Source organism: Thalassophryne amazonica, chromosome 11 (genome assembly GCF_902500255.1).
Source record: "Thalassophryne amazonica chromosome 11, fThaAma1.1, whole genome shotgun sequence".
Taxonomy (NCBI): Eukaryota; Metazoa; Chordata; class Actinopteri; order Batrachoidiformes; family Batrachoididae; genus Thalassophryne; species Thalassophryne amazonica.
In genome coordinates, this window is record NC_047113.1 from 10,204,015 (window position 1) to 10,218,196 (window position 14,182).

The window sequence follows — 14,182 nt, forward strand, 5'->3', positions numbered from 1 at the left end:
ATTTGCATAGATTTTTTTAAAGTTATTGCAACTTAGTTGCTTCAACTTTCATCTGAGTTAATGCCACACGACTTCTCTAGGTATCTTTAGTTACGTTGAAATAACTTAAAAAAATTATGCAAATTGTTACATTAAATGACTCCCGAGGTGTTATCAGGTTACAAAAACAGCGTTTTCAGTTTTAGAAGTGTTTATTTCTTGCTAGCTTTTACATAATATATGACAACAAGGTTATATTTACACACATTGAAGCTAACTACTAGCCTGTGATGTCACCATGATAGCATCCACAAAATGTCTTGTTAATAAGTTCAGAGGTGTTATTAGGTTCCAAAAAGAGCGTTTTTCAGTTTTAGAAGTGTTTATTTCTTGCTAGCTTTTACATAATATATGAGAAAAATGTATATAAACACACAAAACAAAGTAATTTTGGAGAGACCAGCCAAAGACATTATGGTGCAGCTCTACTCTTATTGGCTGTCACACCCGGCACTCAAAAACAAACCTGAACAGATTGAAACAGAATGTGACATTTTATCCTTTTAAAATAGGTCAAGGTTACCCATCTTTGAACCTGTCTAAAGGACCGGTCCCACTGGGGAGAGGATTAATTGCGCATGAATTGAGTATAAAAATTACGGGTGTTCGTTGTCCTCCGCAACAAAATTGGCCAAAAATGACAAATGTCCCAGTATGAATTACGGATATATTAATAATGTATAGCGAATATATAACGAACAATCATGGTTATATAATGCATGTAGTGAGGAAACAGATCGGGTGCATTATGATTATCACGGCTGTATTACAGATGTATTGTAGATGCATCGCGCACATGTTGCGCATGCATGGCATCTGCATTGCGGTCATAAAAGAAGCACATTCGGGCCTTTCAGCATCACTCTTCACACCAACACCACAGCCTCTGGAGCAATTGCTGGACTCGGACAAGTTGACTGGTGTTGTAATGATCATAGAGTTGATGTTCATATTCTCATGCAATGGTTAACTTTTTATGAGTTCGGGGAGCGGGAGGGGGACGCCGCTCGGGGTTGTGATACTGTGTTTTTTTTTTTTTAAAGAGCGAAAAGAGAGAGTTCAGCGTGAGTTGCAGCTGTAGCAGCAACTCTTCTTTTTGTTGGTGTTAAATAAAACTCCTGAAAGTGAACCGAGGTCCACGGCTGACTTCTCTGCAGCTGGGGATTTACAGTATGTTGTTGGATGGCAGCAGCTATTACGTCTTTGGGGATCAATACCAACACCTGTACGTCTCCACAGCCGGACTGGCACTGACTGGCAGGTATGTCAAGTTCTGCCACATATAGTACTTTGGGTTTACGTGACGTGTTTGTTATGCATTCGCAGATTGTCCGCAAATCAGATACAAAGCAGACATAATACAAACGCTTTATCAGTGGCCAATCTGTATGCATTCGCTACAACTTATTTTAGTTTATGATGTGGGCATGATAGGCACGCTATATATCCTTTTGACACACTGTCCCAGTCTGCTGCCAAGCTGCAAATCCCCGTCAGTTGCGGACATCAGCGGATAACGGCGGATATACAGCCCATAGCTTCAGTATGTATTGATTATGTATTGAGTATGTAAGGAGGATGTCATCCGCAACCAAAATTTTGTGCAGCTCAAAAATCTCGGCACGGAAAAAACGTGCCTCTGCGGATAATTGCGGACATGTGTGGATGTCGGCCGACTCATACAAGCATGTTTCACGGATATTGCAGATGTTTAGCAAATGTGAGCCAATTTTGTGCGTAATCCATACGCAACTCTTCCTAAACGCCAGTGGGACCGGCCATAAGGTCTGTGTACCAAGTATGTTCCCTGTGAATTTGAAGAACCTGGCAGTAATAGGACTGGACTTATGCTGAGCACAGACAAATGGACAGTTAGACAGATGGACGGACGTACTAAAAGCCTTCGCAATACCCAATGGCCATATTTGATGGCCTTGAATAAAAATGAGTGCTTTAGGATCACCCAATGATAACAATATGATCACTGACAGGCCTACAAAGCCCAGTCACCAAATTACAAGATTCAAACAAAGTTGAAAATATCTTTGAACAACAGTTAGTGAAACTGAGACCTGTTGGATGCGGTTGATGCGGCGCTCATCAGTTTCGGCAATGTACAGTGTACCAAGGTAAGACACAGCGATGGCTTTGGCAGCCTCCAGGGTGGCACGAATTGCAGCCCGGCTCACCAAGTGGTGGTCAATGCCTGGAACCTGGCAGTGGATGGGACGTCCTGCCACGATACGCACCTGAAGACTTTCTGATACCTGTGTGGATATGAAGCAACAAAGTGAAACTTGCAGAAATAAATTGTTAAAGGTGTGAAAAATATATATATTTTTTTCTGTTTTTGGATGTTGCACTAGCACCACATTTTAGTATTTAAAAAGGTTCGCTTTTTGGCCACTCATCCCTAACTTTCCTTCCTCCCCCTCCCAACCCCGGCACTGAGCAGACAGCAGGGCATTTGGAGCTTTTTACCAGGTGGAATACAGTTAATCAAGAAACTGTTCACATTGCTTCACTATTCCCACATTTTATGTTACAACCCTCCTCCAAAATGGAGCAAGTTTATTTTTCTCTCAAAATAAGTTTTTTTTTTTTTTGCAAAGCTATTAAAAATAAAACCTAATAAGTCCCTCGTACATAAGTATTCACACCCTTTGCTCAGTACTTTGTTGATGCACCTTTGGCAGCAATTACAGCCTCAAGTCTTCTAGAATATGATGCCACAAGCTTGGTGCACCTATCTTTGGACAGTTTTGTCCATTCCTCTTTGCAGCACCTCTTAAGTTCCATCAGGTTGGATGGGGGCGTCGGTGCACAGCCATTTTCAGATCTCTTCAGAGATGTTCAATCAGATTCAGGTCTGGGCTCTGGCTGGGCCACTCAAGGACATTAACACAATTATCCTAAAGTCACTCCTTTGATATCTTGGCTGTGTGTTTAGGGTCGTTGTCCTGCTGAAAGATGAACTGTTGCCCCAGTCTGAGGTCAAGAGCGCTCTGGAACAGGTTTTCATCCAGGATGTCTCTGTACATTGTTGCAATCATTTCTGTGTAGGCTCTCAGTTGTCCAGGTGGTTTTCATAGTAGAGAAGCTTGAATCTTCGACTGGACTGGGTTGCTTGACGCGAGGACGTTTCGCTCCAAATCGCAGACGCTTCCTCAGCTAAAATTCTTGCTCTGGTGGTCTGACTTCTGTCTTGACTCTTGTAGAGAAGAATAATAAAGAAGTCACAAAAGCTGGAGTTTTAAACCTAACCAGACCCCTCCTACCGAGAGGCAGACTGCTATAGGCTGGTGACTAAACAATAGCTCTAATTAGCACCTATTGTGCTCTAGTTAGCACCCTCCTAATGACAGGGCAGCTGTCCCTCTCCTGATGGCTCCCTTGACGACTCTGCTGATGACGTGAATGACTCATTACCATGAACAAAAGACTGAAACTGCTTTGACCTGAGTACCCCATTGTAAACAGGGGATAAAGCGTGTCTCAGACCCCCTCCCTGGTTAAGGCTGGGTTTCAAACATTTCACAAAGAATGCCTCCTTGGCCCCTCTCTCAAACCATTTCTTCTCTCTGGCTAATATTTTAACTTCCTTGTCCTCAAATGTGTGGTTAGTGTCTTTAAGGTGGAGATGAACTGCAGATTGAGATCCACTGGCACCCTCTCTACGGTGCTGGTATAGCCTTTTGTGTAAAGGTTGCTTAGTCTCACCTATGTAGTGTTCGTTACAGTTTTCCTGACATCTGATAGAATACACTACATTGCTCTGTTTGTAACTAGGGATCCTGTCCTTAGCGTGAACTAATTTCTATCTCAAGGTGTTAACCGGTTTAAAGTAAACTGGGATTTTGTGCTGTCTGAAGATCCTCTGTAGTTTTTCCCCTACTCCTGCTAAATAAGGGAGAGACACTCCTCTTCTTCTTGTCTCCGTCTCCTGTCTATCTGGTCTCTTTGTTCTCTGGGATTTCTGCACTTTGTCCAGGGACCATCGTGGGTACCCACATACTGTGAGGGCTTTCCGGACAAGTTGTTGTTCTTTAGCCCTTCCCTCTGCAGTTGTGGGCACCTGTAGGGCTCTGTGTTGAAGCGTCCTGATCACCCCGAGCTTGTGTTCTGTGTTATGAGAAATTATAGGCGTTCGGCTGATAATGAGTACTTTGAAAAGGGCTTATATCAGCCGATAATATCGGCCGGCTGATATATCAGTCGGGCTCTACTTTTAAGTCACACTGTGCAAAAACATCCCAGTGTTCCAGTGCATTAGACTTCAGGTTTATAAAAACAGGTTATATTGCTGGATAAGAGCCCAATGCATTCCACAAACATAACAAGGAGATGACAAAAATCAGTGAATCATGAATTAACAAATGCAATTTTCTTCAAACCAGTGCTAAGATTGTCTAAGATTTTTGCACAGCACAATGAGAGGTATTAATGAAAGGGGCTAAGCCGCTGACTGAAACACAGCATGCTTTATCTTTGTTTATGTAACCTTGTAGCCTCCTAATGATGCATTAAGCTTTTTTTAAAGACGCACAGCAGCGCAAGCAATTTGTGATTTATGGTCGACAGTGTTTTGGAACATGACCGCAATAATAGTGACACTTGTGGCTGTAACTGCTTCTGCACAACCTGTTATTTTCTAACAAGGAAACTGTTCTCCTTTCTGTTAAGTTACCACACTCACTTCATCTAAATGGTCCTAAAATGACAGCACTGCAATTTACATGAAATATTTGATGACTCTAGTGCACAAAGCATCAAAGACTCCCAAAAAGTACGGCACAGAAATCAGGATAAAATGTACCTACTGATGGCTTACATGCACCTCACATGTCAGGACTGTTTCTGTTTCGCTACCTGGAGGACGATGTTGTTGTCGAGGATGTAGAGGGAGTTGTCCAGTGGGTTGATGGCCAGATCTGTTGGCCACTCCAGACGCACCTGTGGAGAATACAAACACACAGCAACGAGTAAGTGCACATTTTCTTTTAGAATTAGAAGTGAGTAAGAACACAAGGAAGACTGAGTGGTGATCACCCACAGGACTCAGATTCAGGTGACGTCTCCCTAATAACATAGCATTAGGCCTCCAGACCCTCCCTGTCTATGCATAGGAGCAGACAGGGGGCAGGGACACTTCCCGGTGTTTACTCAGGACTCACACCAGCGCTGTTCCAAATGTCAGCCGATAACGGTGATCACTGCCTTCTCAAGTAGCACGCCCGCCCTGCGAAAGCCGCAAGGGGTCGAACACGGACAAACCTCCACCGGCGTACAGCCACCCACACGACTGTCTCACGCATACACACACACACACACAAAAAAAAGCCCTCAAACTGTGAGCCGACGTGTCTGCTGCTGAGACGAGGCAATGCGGCCGAGGGATCGGCGAGGTGATTGATGACACCGAGGATGGATTGGTAAATAAATGGATCATGTTAAATTGCCACTGACATTTCCAATTATAGGCTCTGTCAAATCAGTGAGAAGAGGGTTCAGTGCGAAATCCCATTTTTAAAAGGTGGAGAGATTCATCACGTAGGACTCACACTGCCCTCAGCTAAAGAGGACACGCTTCAAGTCTCTCCTGCGCGCGATATGCAGCGAAAGGAGGAGAGATCACTTCTGGAAGTTAAGTGGCGCTGCACGCAGAGTCGACTCTGCCGAAGAAAACAAAGCAAACTCCCCGCCAGGATGCCTGTCCAACCAGAGCTACAGACATTTCCATCGATACTGCAGCCACACTGAGGTCACGGCAGATTATAAGAACAAACGGAGGATAAAGAGGACTGGATGATCAGAAAGGCTGCAGAGGCTGATGACAAATAAACAAGAGAATTTTGTGGTAACGCGGGTCTCTTAAAAGAAACATCAGAAAGCATCTGTGAAGTCACCTGGGCTGTTTTATACACACACACATACACGCACACACCTATGTGTGGGCAGAGAGCCATCTATAGAGCCAGCGGTTCATCTATAATTCATCTTCTCTTCTAATAGGCCTGATATAAGTCAGCAGTATGATCTGAAGGCTGACTGATCAAATCTGTGCAGAAACTCTTTGGTCTGTGCGCTCTGACTCTCACATGCACACACAGCACCTTCAAGTGCAGCTTCTGCATAAAATGTCAACATAGACTAACTGTTAGACAACAATGACAATAAATGCGCTGTCATTAAAATAGAGCTGAAACAACTAATCGAGTTAATCGATTAAAATGGATTATTAAAATAGTTGTCAACTAATTTAGTCATCGATTTGTTGCTAAATAACTTTGTTTTACCGCAAATGTTTCGTTTCTTCCATATAATCAACCGAGCTTTGCTTTGAATCTTGAACCAATGAACCAGTGGAGTGCTTCGAGCTGCTGCTTCATTGGTTTCATTTTTTTTTATTTCGTTTTATCTTAATTTTTCCCCATTAAAACCCTAAAGAGCATATGTCTGTGAGGAATATTTACCTTTTTTTATGTTAAACTGACCTGTTATGGTCTTCTGAAACAGTTGATAGATGTATTTTATGCTAACGGCGATGCTAATGCGTTAGCATGTCTATGGCATTTTCAGTGTTAAAGTTAGCATTAAGCTGCTGGCATTTCAGCATGTTTGTACATTTGTTTTCTGTATAATAATTAATGGCTCAGTGTTTGTTATATTGTTTGTAATATTTTTAATGTATTTTTATTTATATATTAATAATAATAGCAACAATAATAATGGTAATAATAACTAATAATGCTACAATACAATTTTAGAGAAAGAGACATGAGTCAAATGTGTCATTGTGAAATAACCACATAGTTTACAAGTTATACAGAGAATGTTGAACATATAATGAGTCAGGCTACAGTTTTTGATTTAGGTTTTATGGTTAACTGGTTATTCTAATTGCTCATTTGCAGCAACAAAAATACTTCTTTTTTTCACCATATATTTTATAACATTTATATGTTTCAATGTTGTTTTATGGCAACTCAGCACTTTGATAAAGCAATGTCATTTGAAATAATTATTTTTGTTCTTTATTATAAACTGTTTTATTCTTTATTATTTTATATTTCAACAGCCAAGGGACATTTGATGATTTGTTGATTTTCAAGTATTTTAAGATTTCAAATAATGTTCTGTTGTTAAATAAAGTGATGGAAGGAGAGAAAAATTGTTTCCCTGGCACATTTTAAAAAAATTCCCCGCTAATCCGATTAATCGTGTAGAAACCCCATCAGATTCATTGATGATCCAAATAATTTTGTTGCAACCCTACATTAAAATATAAATAACATGGATGTAAATGATAAAAAATATAAATATTACCAAAATATATAAAAACACCACCAAGGATCAGCATCTTCATCGAAATATAATCAACTGTCCTATGACCCCAGACCTACCTGGTCACCAAATTTATTTATCTGTTCATGCAAACCACCAAACAAACAAATGCCCAAGCAAGGCCAAAAATGCCACCTCCTTGGCAGAGGGAATTAATCAACAATGCACAAAAGCAGCAGCACGCTGTCTTCCATCCGGTGTACAGAAGCACACGGCACACAAGTATCATTACTAGTTTCCCCCGACACATTTGTCATTTTTCAAATCCAGTGGTCATGTTCCTTAATAGCAAGTCTATGTACATTCATCTGCACACCCAAAGGCATGATGGTGTCATAAATTACATGTATTTGGACACAGCGCACAACTATCATGAGGAAGCACAATTAATCAATGCAACCCTGCTCTACCAATGAGCAGAAAGAATTTTCAGCTTTTTTATACAATGCAATATTTAGATGTACCTTACATAGGGGATTGCTGAAGCATGTGCACTCTGTTTGTGCACACAGGTCGGTACATTGGCAATCACCTTGTAGCTAAGGCTCAAATAGAGTGATAAATTGCAAATTGAATAAATAAATAACATTGACACTAATAAAAACCCTTTGCTTAAAATGTATAAAAATCTTAAGGTGTAGCCACCCTGTGACATATTGAGTAATCTAGTAGTAACGGATTGAAATTTGTCCCGTGGCATAAATATCCTTATCCAGTGGATTTGGAGAGAAGCTGCAGAGAGGTGTGTAAGACTAATTATATATATATATATATATATATATATATATATATATATATATATATATATATATATATATATATATATATATATATATATATATATATATAAATTTTAAGAAATTACCAAAAATATCATTAAAGGTTTTCTTCATGTGTGTCATCATGGGGTATTGTGTGTAGGATTTTGCACAAAAAAGAAGAATTTCATCCATTTTCAAATATAGCTGCAACATTAAAAAAGACTGGCACTGTATTTTGTGCACAGAAGTGTTTCCTAATCAGAAAACCTCCTCCTTCTGAATTTTTCATCATCATAACAATGCACCAGTATTTGGTGTACCTGTTTCTTAAAAACAATGACAAGCGATGCTCTGATTTATTTAATGTTATATCTGTCTATTTTAATTACTAAATATAGCCCTTTGTGCACTGTGCTTTACTTTGTGTTTCGATTACACATTTTGTAAATAACAAGATAGAGTTGGAGAGGCAACCAAAGACTGTGCACTATAGATCATCAAGCTAGAGCCTACATTCTTATAACAAGGCCCTCAGCTTTTGTGTGTTTGACAGCAGTTTATTCAGTAAGGTTTCACCTTTTGCAAAACTAGTTGAAATGACTAGTTTAATCAAGAGGCAGAACCTGCTAGTTATTGGTGCTGACTGAGACCCAAGTGTGGATTCTCGTCAGTTACTGCTTCCAGGAATGTTATGTGATTCGTGATGTTTGTATGTATTTTTGCTGCACACGTCAAACACACACCAACAGATATGATTGGGATTTGATGGAGAGGTAAGCATTCGGATCAAGGAAGAGCTGATCAGATTTTTGTGCAGATCTGCATAAGGAAATGAGTCTTGTGCAGTGACATATTCCCTTGCTGATGGGTGAGTGGTGTTCTTGTCTCTCTCTTCAGTGCTCATAGAGAGTGCGGGCTGTTTTTGGGCACTCTACCTTTCTGCCATTCACTTCCTCTCCTGCATTATCTCCTTACCTGGCTGATGTCCATGCGTGCGTCACAGCTCAGCGGCTGCGTCGACATGAGACCGTTGGAGCCAATCACAGTGGAAAGCACACCCCTCTCATTAATCTTCTGAATGGTGGTGCCATCCACAAAATAGACAACACCTCTTTTATCCACTGCAATACCTGGATGGGAGAGAGGGAGAGGGAGAATGAGCTTTGGAGATGACAGAGCGCGAGGGAGTGGGGGGTGCGGAGGGAACACAAAGGAGAAAACATGAATGAGAAAAGCAGAAAGAGAGAGAGAGAGAGAGAGAGAGAGAGAGAGAGAGAGAGAGAGAGAGAGAGAGAGAGAGAGAGGACTGAGTAAGAGAGTGAAGTAAAGCGGTGAGAGGAGAGGACTTCGCAGAGCCATCCAACCCGGTTAGACATTCAGCTCAGCAAGCGGCTGTCTTATCAAAGGCACTGCACCACAGAAATGTAATTATAGTTCCATTCCAGAGCCCACTAAAGGGATTAGAACAATGCAAGTGGAGGAAGAAGTTATTTGTCACATTAGGTGTGAGCAGGGTGCCGCATTGAACTTTTGACATTTGACGCTTCAAAATGTGATTTATAAAAGTGCATCCACGAGCATGCACGGCTGCACACGTGTGTGTGTGTCCCTCAGTGACAACGTGTGCATGCGTATGTTTGCTTGCATTTGTGAATATTTGGAACGTCACGTGTTGTCTCCCAAAGGCCATGTGTTTGAGCTGCATTTGCAGTGAAAACACTGCAGTGGAGAGCAGAGAGCGACAGAAAGGTAAGTCCAAGTATTAAAGATCAGGTCAGACTATGAATCATCTGTTATGGATGAGGCGCGACCTTCATCCCTCTCTCATCTCCATGCAGAGAGGTGACACTGCGCTTATTACAGTCCTCCTTTGACTCAACTTTGCCGCCATAACACTCCGCCTCCACCCTCACCTCTCATAACGCATGCCTCCAATTCTCCCTGATTGCTTTCACTTAGCAGCTGCGACAATAAGCCATATTTCAGTATTCTCACCTGCCACCCCTGATGCATGTGGCTGACTGCTGTGCAATATAAAAATGCATGCCGCTGATGGTTTAGCATCAAGTCACATCAGGTTTATGTATATACCCCTTTATCACAAGCAAACCTCAATGGGCTCAATAGGGATAAAACCTACTTATGTCCAACTAAGCAACAATCAATCACAGAACAAAGCAATACAGTTTGCAAGAGAAGGAAGCAAACTGGGCTGTGATACGATGATATACACTTTGAGACAATAGAGGTTTGTCAATCATTGATTTTCCTACACAGTGCACAGTGAGGTCATTGTCCTTCTTTTGCTGAAGGGAAACAAAGCAGCCTGCAGCAGTTTGCTGATTTGCCTTCATTTCCACAACCAAGCTGTCTGCCTCTTATGTATGTTACATGGCAATTACAAGCTATTACACTCACTTCAACTCTGTGTCATAGACTGAGAAGCATTTCAGCTCCGACTCTTCTGTCTGCCTGCTAGCTTTAACGTTTATGCTGCTGTACGTCTACGTGAATATGTCTGTGCATACAAAGAGTATGGCGCAAAAAGTGAGTCACCATGCAAGAGGCAGACTAATGAGGGAAGCTCCCAAAACACCCATGACAACTCTGGATGAGTAACAGGCTTCTGTGTCTGGAGAAACTGTGCATGGTCTGTTCTATCACCAGTTTAACAGCTTCACTGTGGAGTGGAACAGAAAAGGATTTTCAGACAAGAAAACAAGTCACATCTAGGCCTGAAATTTAACATTTTCTTCTTAAGGGAATCATTTTTATGTGATCTTGGACCAGTGGTTTGGGGTGCAGGTCTCACAACCTGAAGCATCAGGACTCTGAAGACCTAGATCTTCATCTTCTACGTAAGGGATTGATATTGCCATCTCTACCCCGTGGTCTCTCGAGTCTATTCCCAGATTATTCTTGACCACATAGACCGAATTACCAAAGAATTTAAAGTAAGAACTGAGATAAACGAGACAGACACAACATAAACGTGCAAACACTGCAGAGAAACACCCAGACTAGGATCCAACATGTAACCTTCGTGTTTGCAAATGTAAAGTTATGCTACCTGTGAAAAAATGATATTTTTCTCTTCTATCTAATAGCGTACTTCTTCTTTTGTGTTTTTAATTTCTCTCCTTGTCTGTTAGTGAGTTTGCCTTCATTTCCTTTGATGATACTGAAGGCACTTGTGATATTTCCCCTTTTTAACAGGCATTAATTATTGCCATTAAAAAGTTAAAAGATGAAGAAAAAAACACACCAAATGCTGATTACTTATTAATATTCAGGGTTTTGCACAGTCCTTTTGGGATGCAACTGGCACATATAATACTGCACAGAGAATATTTGCAGTACAATAATACTGTACCTTTGAAAAAGTAAGTTACAATCTCCTCTGGAAGTACAGCAAGCAATGATAGAGAGCTGAATATATTTGACTTTAAATAAGTACAAACTCTAAATGGTGATTATTTTGGAACACCACTATAACTAAAGCTGTTTACAGCATAGTAATCTAAATACTCAACATTCATTAAGAGCACAATGTCATCCAAAAAAATATGGAACATTTTAGAAAAAAAAAAAAAAAAACTTGATGCTCAGTGGCATTTTTGGAATTGACAATATGTTTACCCTGAAAGTAAAATTAGCAGCACAAAGTGTCCTTCACAGGTCAGGTTTGAGAGCATGATGTGTTGGTAGGTCCTGATTGGCAACCATCCAGGCAGACAATCAGTTTATTCCCACCCCTTGAGAGTAGCATCTATCGACTGCAACCAGCTGATAAGTGGGCGAACCCTTGATATTCCAGTGTTGGACCGTAAGATGGATTATGCACAGAGAAGAATGCCGTACTGCCACAATGCTGAAGCTGATGTTTCCTATCAGTGCAAGTGGTATCCCTCATATGTGTTTAATGCAAAGTCAAAGGACACCTATTACATTCGACATGTAATGATTGCCTTAAGCCAATGGTTACTGTGAAGGCTCTCAGTTGTCCAGGTGGTTTCCATAGTAGAGAAACTTGAATCTTCGACTGGACTGGGTTGCTTGACGCGAGGATGTTTCGCTTCTAATCGCAGAAGCTTCCTCACCTAAAATTCTTGCTCTGGTAATCTGATTTCTGTCTGGACTCTTGTAGAGAAGAAATGGTTAGTCCCAAGTGTCACAGCCATTCATTAAAGGCCCTGTCTTCTACCCGGGTACAGTAGTAGTGCACCGGCATAAAGTGGAAGCAGATAATGATTGTTTACAATGCTGTCAAGCATGGCTGGGACACCCATTATCCCTTGGTCAATTAGCTACAAGAAACAGAGGCAAAACAATCCTCTATCCTCATGCCCTATGACTGATGAGATAGGCTCCAGGCCCCTGTGACCCTTAATTTAAGTAAGCAGGTATGGAAAATGGATGGATGAATATTCTCTTGACTACTATGGTTGCCAAGTAACCATAAAAGATTTTTAATTTCAATTTATTTTCATTTATATAGCGCCAAATCACAACAGAGTTGCCTCAAGGTGGTTCACACAAAAAATAAATAGATAAAGAGAATAGATTAAAGCATTAAATTATTGGTTGCCCAGTAACCATAAAGAATAAAAGTGAAAGTTATTTTTGTCTAAGATTTCTAACAATATTGATTAAAGCTGAATTCTATAATAGATCTATAGATCTGCTCAGTAACCATAAAGAATTAAAGTGAAAGTTCATTTTTGTCTAAGATTAAAGCACATAAGTGACATAAAATCATTAATGTACAGAAGTGACATCAAATCATAAAAGCGCAGAAGTGACATCAAATCATTAAGTGACTTCAAATCATTTTATATACAATCAGGATGATTGTGTATAAAAGGAGCATCCTCAAAAGGCTCAGCTGTTCACAAGCAAAGATGGAGCACGGATCACCACTTTGTGAACAACTGCATGAAAAAATAGTCCAACAGTTTAAGAACAATGTTTCTCAATGTTCAATTGCAAGGAATTTAGGGATTCCATCATCTACAGTCCATAATGTAATCAGAAAATTCAGAGAATCTGGAGAACTTTCTACATGTAAGCAGTAAGGCTGAAAACCAACACTGAATGCCCGTGACCTTTGATCTGTCAGGCGCACTGCATTAAAAACTGACATCATTGTGTAAAGCACAAAATAGCACAAAATAAGCACAAAATATGACCACGGAGACCCCGGACTGTTGAACAACTGAAGTTGTACATCAAGAAAGAATTCCACCTACAAAGCTTCAACAATTAGTGTCCTCAGTTCCCAAACACTTATTGAGTGTTGTTAGAAGGAAAGGTGATGTAACACAGTGGTAAACATACCAGTGTCCCAACTTTTTTGAAACGTGTTGCAGGCATCCATTTCAAAATGAGCAAATATTTGCACAAAAACAATAAAGTTTATCAGTTTGAACATTAAATATCTTGCCTTTGTGGTGTATTCAATTGAATATAGGTTGAAGAGGATTTGCAAATCATTGTATTCTGTTTTTATTTACATTTTACACGATGTCCCAACCTCACTGGAATTGGGGTTGTACCATAGATAGTCAAGAAAGGACCTGAGACTGGAAATACCAAGACTCTAAACACATGGACCCTTGTTTTCCTGTAAAGAAATCACCTTCACCAAACAGCCCTAGGTACTTCATGACTCCATAGGCTCTTTCCAGGTATCTCTCAATCTCAAATGCCAAGCTCTCAAAGGTTTGAATGTCAGGGCTGGATAAGTGACAAGTCTGTATAGAATTGACATTTTCACCATAAACAGAAAGACCCTGAGCCTCCTCCTCCTCCTCCTCCTCCTCCTCCTCCTCCTCCTCCTCCTCCCCTTCAGTCACAGCATTCTATACTCCCTTGGTTTTTGCTGTTCTGTCAGTGTTCCTCCCTTCAAACTCTCTCATAATGGATCATGTGTAGATGCACCTTTGCTCAATTTCCAGGCCTTGGATAAAATCAGTCCTGCTCTTTTCCCCAGGCAGCGCAGAGGTCTCATCCTCCTTGACATACAATAGCTATCCTCC

At 40.7% G+C, this 14,182-nt stretch overlaps 1 protein-coding gene across 1 annotated transcript in view; it reads right to left on the bottom strand.

The window, feature by feature from the left end:
• The window catches only part of tenm1 (teneurin transmembrane protein 1), a 728,712-nt gene that overhangs the window by 107,077 nt on the left and 607,453 nt on the right, over window positions 1-14,182 (bottom strand). Inside the window, 3 exon segments of the mRNA XM_034181415.1 lie at window positions 2,112-2,306; window positions 4,909-4,992; window positions 9,120-9,274. Of these exon segments, the coding sequence (XP_034037306.1) occupies window positions 2,112-2,306; window positions 4,909-4,992; window positions 9,120-9,274 (434 nt within the window).